This window comes from Lolium rigidum, chromosome 7 (assembly GCF_022539505.1).
Source record: "Lolium rigidum isolate FL_2022 chromosome 7, APGP_CSIRO_Lrig_0.1, whole genome shotgun sequence".
NCBI classification, from domain to species: Eukaryota; Viridiplantae; Streptophyta; class Magnoliopsida; order Poales; family Poaceae; genus Lolium; species Lolium rigidum.
In genome coordinates, this window is record NC_061514.1 from 166,369,519 (window position 1) to 166,376,326 (window position 6,808).

Consider the following 6,808-nt stretch of genomic DNA (forward strand, 5'->3'; position numbering starts at 1 on the left):
ACAACCCGCGCTTGCTTCCGGTGTGTGCACGGCGTGGCTGCTATTGGATAATAATGGATATTATCATGTCACCCTTCAGATTGCAGTCTGTCACTCGTCAATCGACGATTTGCAGGTCGCCGTCGCGATAACGCTAGACAAAAATCGAGAAACACTTTGTGCTGCCACTAAAATTAAGGAATGCCGTTTATCGGAGCTTTAACTGGGCCGCTTTTCGGCGCCACGATCCTTATACAGGTTTTGGGCCGGCCGGCTGATCCTGGCCCATAAGCACCAAACGGCGAGCTCCCCTCCCAACCCCGTCTCCTTCCTTTTTTTAGATCACTGCTGCGCGGCGGCGGCGGCGGCAACGCGGCGTGCAGCGTCCGCGGTGGCGGTGCCGGTTCTGAGAGGTGACTTCTCCTCCTCTGCTCGTCTCTCCCTCCCCCCTCTGTGATATTCCTTTCGTTCGCTTGCCGTCGCACCTGGGAAGCTGGGACGCAAGGGCGAGTGCATCTTTGGCTGTTCCCGATTCGATCCAAGAACGGCGGTTCGGTAGGAAATCTTGATGCATTAGATCATACACACATGTTGCTCCTAGTGCATCATCCTTTGGGCGTGCTGGGATGTTTCTTTCGCTGGAAGGTGGCTGCGCGGGGACATTGGACCTGCTCTGGTGTTCAAGAAAATGGCAAATGATAGAAGCACAAAGAAAAGTGTGGCAAATTATAAAATCCCCCCTGAACACCACATGTTCGGCGAAATGCCTGGGTGAAACTCCTATCTTTTGCTGCGCCAGGACTGTTTTACCGATTGGTTGCACCTGGGAGAAGCCTTCATATCTTCTTCTTCGTTGGGGTATCATACCATAACGTCATTTCTCATTGCATCAGCAGTCTTGCTTTTGGGTATCTGGACTTCCTAGTGTTGCTTCAGTAACTTAAATAGGCTCACATTCTGTTAATCAAAGTTTGCTCTTGCTCACATCTAAATGTATCGTGCTAAATAAAATGTCCAGGATACCTGTATGACTAGTGGGAGTTGTGTAGCATAAATCCCCGGTTATATCTACCATCGATATGTGCAGTAATATGGGGTTCATTGACAAGTGGTGATGAAACAAGGGGAAAAGATAAATTTAATTATCAGTAAAAAAATGGCCATTGTTCTTTTCTGCAACGCAATATTATCTGTTTACTTTAATAAAAAAATAACTGATTTAGCACTTGTTGTTTTGATCAAGTCTCAATCATGAAATACATTAGTTGGTGGTCCAGGCAAGCCAGAGCGCTCCCCACAGTTGCTTGATTCAAAGCAGTTTTCTGACTAGTCCCTGATGTTGCATCCAACTACGATGTACATTTCATCAATTTTGAGGCTTCATTCTGCTTCTGGTTTAGATATCTTGGATACCATGTGTTATATTTGCTCCCATTCCCTTTCTTCCCCACTGCACAGCACCGCCCCTCCTCCACTCCCCCTTTCTGAGCGTTGACCAAGAGAGACTGGGCTGACCCCGAGCCTTCTCCGGCGGCTTTGCCGGTCAGAGATGGCGCATGGGAGGCGCCAGAGTAGCTCCTAGCTGTAGATCTAGGTTTTTCGGCCCTGTGCCGGTAGTTTGGAGTAGGGCGTCTGAGTCTTTGACCCAGACCTGGCGCATCCGGTGGTTGAGCGGCAGCGACGTCGTGCTCCGGCAGTCGGAACAGGCGGCGAACTCGCCCATGGCCGGGATCTCCGCAAATAAAGAGTCCTTTAGGAGCCTTCTTCTGATGCAGCTGTTGGAGGCTGCCCTGCTCCTCCTGGCCGCCGGCGGCGGCGAGGGAGAGGGGCGAGGCGGCAACAAGCGCTGTGCTGTGCTGATTCCCCCGGCCGGCCGTGGAGGCGAGAGGGGAATCGACATGGAGCTGCGCTCTCTTCTGCGTTTGGGAGCAGGTGCTGTAGATGGAGCTGTCAATCAAAAGCAGAGGATTCGTCTGGTTTTTGCCGTTGTGGCGATGGAAGAACTAGGTTGGGTCTGGGCTTTGCGGCTCCGTATCGGGGGGTCTCAGATTCCCTTTAAACTGCTTCTTCCACAGCAAATCCCAAACGGCGGCCTTAGACCACAAGCTTAGTCCAGCTGCACTCGAGTTTGGTTTTCTCGAGGTCGTTCGTCCTCTGAGTGAGAATCTTCCTCAGCTCTGATGCGGTGGATTCTGCTGCCTCCGGCGCCCCAAGTGGTTTCGCCCCCGGCAGCGTCAGGATCAGCCGCATGTGGTGGCATGGTGGCAGAGCTCAAGGACTCGATTGCGTTTCCTGGACCGATGTCATTTCTTCTGGGGTGAGATTCATAGTTTACAAGGACATGTGTGTACATATTCGGGTTCCGCTCAGGGCCTTATTGTAAAATTGTAGCCTCCACCTTTTAAAATGAAGTTTCCATGCCTTTCGGGGGCTTTTATCATTTAAAAAGTGTTATATTTGCAGTGGATCTGCAACTTGTTACTTGTATTTATCACCATCAAGGAAATTCTTCTTCTTCTGTTAAAATAAAACTATGATTTCAGTGTTTCTGATCCAGTTTTGTGCAGATATATGTATAACACATAAATTTTGGGACTTAAATCTGTATAAAAACAAAAACAGAAATTGTTCATACTGAAGATAAACACATAATGTTCTCTTTTTTTCTTTTGTTCATCTCCTTTGTACTTTCATGCCGCATCTAGTTCTCTGTGAAAACAAATTTCCCACACAAATGAAGAAAACTGAGGTTATTGGAGGGCTTGTGGGCATTTGTAAGGTTGACTCTTTGGCTTAGTAAAAGTAGAGCAACCTAACGTAAAATCTATTCAGCATGGAAAGCTAAAAAGGACATGATGCATAAGCCCAGTTTTTTCCCCCATAGTACAGTATTATCTATATTTGAGAGAATTCTTTTAGTTACAGGTAAATTTGGGCAAGCAAGATGGCTCTCTCATCAGTTTTCAGGAGAGTAAATGTCAAAGAACTGATCTCAAATGTTCCGGTGTACACTAGCACAACAGGTGATGATTTTGCAGTTTGCGATATCGAAATTTCAAACTTGGATCTTCTCGTTTTTCTGCACAAGTGGACTTAATTTCTTGTATGTACTTGATTCCAGAGGCATCTGGAGGACTGAGCTTGGTGTTTAGGCGTTGGGCCACGAAAAAGACTGCTGGATCAACAAAAAATGGCCGCGACTCTAACCCCAAATATTTGGGTGTTAAGAAATTTGGGGGAGAGGTACCATCTTAAGATGCTCCTTACGGTTTTAATGTTTCTTCTTGACGATACCTTGAACGAGATTGCATGAATAACCTCCAAAATCACGTGAAAATAGCTAAGAGTTTTGATTTTTTTGGTATCTTCTCATAATTGGCACTCACGTGTCCTCATCTCCTTAGTATATAAAAACAGGGAAAATTTGTCATACTGCTCTCCGACACTTACACTTGTCTTTTTTTTTTTCAGAAAGTGGAGCCAGGAAACATCATCGTACGCCAAAGAGGAACCCGCTTCCATCCTGGAAACTATGTTGGCATGGGGAAGGATCACACTCTCTTCTCTCTGAAAGAAGGCCATGTGCGGTTCGAGAGGAATAAGCTGACTGGCAGGAAATGGATTCATGTCGAACCTGTAGCTGGCCACACTCTCCACCCTGCCTACGCCACTGAAGCTGATATGGAGCAACTATAGTAACGATCTTTGCGTGGGTTTGCAGTAACATGTCGCTGATAGCTTCCTGGGTATAACTGATGTTTTGCTCAGACTTGGATACCTTCGGTCAATGAATTTGTTCCAAGGAAGATGTTTCAGGATTAGGATGATTGCAATAAGTAACTCCAGCATGTTTCTGATGCCATTTTAAGTACCTGTTCTGCACTTTCCTGTGTGGATTTTAGTCCGACAATCTGTAATGCGTAGTTTATGCGCTACTTTTCTCCGAAATCATCAGCGTAACCTTCTGTGGATCTCTTCTCCAAGTTTGCCTACTGATTTTAAATTTATTGTAGCTTGTGTTGATAGTAGTAAGTCATGCAACTATCCACATGGCGCCTGAACGCCAACACTCTAGTGACTGCAGCTTGCCATGAAAACATGTTCATCTGCCACAATGTTGCTTGATGCACGCGGGGCATTGTTTGATTGAAGATTCTAAATTAAGCTTTCACCATCCAGCTTTCACCATTCTGACTTCAGCTCGCTTGTTTGAGCTAGAGTCTCCCTGGTGTTTTTTTGTTTGTTTGTTGGTTGTGTGTGCTCACATGACGCTCTGCTGACCCTGGGTGAGATAGGGGCTATTGATCTACAGAAGCGCGCTTTGGGACCAAGAAGTTTGACATGCTGACGGTGTTCAAGTACTTCATGAGATGCATCCTCGTTTGTTTTAACGCTTTCTGGTAGAGTGTACGCCTCTAGGTTTGACCCATTCCATCTGTTTCTGTTGCATTTTTTGATCCAGAAAAAGAATTGTGTTAGAGCATCTCCAACCGCGTCCCCCAAACGGCGCCGAATTAAGCATTTGGGGGTCATTCGTGCCGTGTTTGGAGGACGTCACTCCCCAGTCGCGTCCCCCAAACGCCGCCCTCAAACATTAAAATATTCTTTTTTTTCTTTTTGCATTTTTATTTCAATAAAGAGAAGAAATATTTCACAAACTAATAAATAATTTGGAACGTGGTTTACATGAAGATATAGTTTGGAACATGGTTTTCCACAAACTAATACATAGTTTGAACCATGGTTGACATAAATATAAAACATTACAAAAAAACTAAACCTAACTAGGCCGGACATCGAAGGTTTCGTGTGTTCGCTGCTAAGAAAGAACACTCAAGGGCACACCCAGTCACCCAAACTGGAAAATCTAGCTGGTGAGGGTGCCCGTGTTGGTTCTTCTGAGGAAGAACATCCAGAAACCTTCGTGCATTTTTTCGTTGCGAAGAAACAACACTCTTCAGTCGTCCTCCTCCTCGGCGCTATCGTCGTGGTAGTTCCGGCGGCAACACGTCTCGTCGAACACCTTGACACTCATGTCCCTGTCGCCAAAGTAGGAAAACACGAGCACGAAGCCGGCTTCGAGGCGGTGATAGCGCGCGAACTTCTCCCAGCCGATGTGGAGGTACATCTTGCCGCACACATCGTAGATGACGTCGACGATCCACCAGCAGCAGCGGCAGCTATCCTTCCCGCAGATGCAGCGAGCCCGGGCGCTCGTCGTCGGCGACGAAGTCGGCGAAGTCGTCCGGCAGCCTCTGGATGCCGTGTGGGTCGCCCTTGAGGACGACGATGAACTCGAACAGCACGGGCCCCTCTTCGTCCTGCCTGTCCGACGATGAGGACGACGACGGCGTCACAGGCGACGGCGAGCGTGCAACTCTGCCGAGGCCGCGGCCACGACCACGACCACGGCCGCGAGCTCGGCCTCCCCCTCTACCAGCCATGGCGTCGACTCTTGAGATGGTGGCGGCTAGGGTTGGGGAAAGAGGCGCTAGGGTTTGTGTGTGAGAGGGACGATGAGAGGCGGCCATGTTTTATAGGCCGGAGGGAGGCGGGGGAGCGGTGTCGCTCATTAACGCCGACACACAGAGCTAGGCGCGACGAGACGCTTTGCTGCGTCTCTGCGGGAACTGCATCGTCGATGCGCGCTAATAACTTCCGTCGCGAGGTAGGCGACGGTTAGGTTAAAATTCAATGTGCCGCTAACGGGTCAGCCCCGCCACTCCCCGCCTCGCTTTTCGGTGTGTCCGGCGTTCCTGGTGCGTCCCCTGTGGGACGGGGACGGGCTCGAGGCGTCGGACACCGTATCGGAACGCGTCGGACAAAAAAGGGCTTTGGGAGACGCGACTGGGAACGTTTTTTTGTCGGCGCGCTCCAAATTGTTTTGGGAACGGTTTGGGGACGCGACTGGAGATGCTCTCAAGATGGTTCGTTTGCAGCGCTCAACTCGAGAGAATAAGTTGATATCAGAGCCTTGGATTCTTTATTGGGTTTGGCACCAAAAAACTCAAAAAGGAATACTGAAAAAGAAATGTTAGCAAAAAGAAGATACGGAGTACATGTCTAGAAATCGATGATTTAGTATGCTGCATCCGGATCAATTTTGATCTTTTCTCCACACAGCCAGCCGGGTTTTTTTTTTTTTTTTTTGAAGAAGCCAGCCGGTTAAAACGCCAGCGTTTCTTTGGGCTTATAATTATACTCAGGAACAGTGTGTCCAGCGGCCTGAAACATGAAAACCTATTAACTAAGTCAAATTACATTTACACTGGTTCAAACACGCGTGGCAGCATGGTTGCTGCAGCAAGTCATTGAAGCAGGAAACAGAGAATTAAGCACTCCATCTGTCTCGAAAAGGATGTCACAGATTTTTCTAAATATCGTATTTAGATACATCTAAATTTAAATGGATCTGCGACATTTTTTTGGGGCGGAGGAAGCACCTGATATTTGTGCTGCTAGAACACTCTCCCGTTCAACTTTACAAGTTATTAATGTGCTTATATATCCTCGTTATGTTTTTGTGTTGCCAAGTCGGAAGTCCACGGCAAACATTTAGCCTATTTTGGTTAGGGCATCTCTAGCGGCGCGACGCAAACGGACGCTGAGCGACCGTTTGTGTCCGTCGTGACCGGAAATGCGTCTGGCACCACCTCCAGCGGGACGACGCAAAGTGACCGGGTCGTCCGCGGAGACGCAAACCTGACCCAAATATGCGCCAGGTTTGCGTCTCTGCATACGCTCGGCGGACGCGCAAAGTGTCCGCTCGGTCGTCGCACGGGCCTGCCTGGCAGGGGCACAACTGCTTCGTCTTCCGCGGCATTACTTC

The 6,808-nt window shown here is 48.4% G+C and overlaps 1 protein-coding gene across 2 annotated transcripts; it reads left to right on the plus strand.

Annotated features, from left to right (window-relative positions):
- The first annotated feature begins 331 nt into the window (after positions 1-331).
- Positions 332-3,867, plus strand: LOC124675404 (50S ribosomal protein L27-like). Of its 2 annotated transcripts, none has more exons than XM_047211480.1 (4): positions 332-392; positions 2,905-3,002; positions 3,101-3,222; positions 3,451-3,867. In XM_047211480.1, the coding sequence occupies exons 2-4, from the start codon at positions 2,924-2,926 to the stop codon at positions 3,673-3,675; spliced, it is 426 nt and encodes a 141-aa protein (XP_047067436.1). In that variant the 5' UTR covers positions 332-392; positions 2,905-2,923; the 3' UTR covers positions 3,676-3,867. The 2 variants fall into 2 exon arrangements, with proteins under 2 accessions (XP_047067436.1, XP_047067437.1); XM_047211481.1 differs by having other exon boundaries at positions 340-392; positions 2,899-3,002.
- The last annotated feature ends 2,941 nt before the right edge of the window (positions 3,868-6,808 follow it).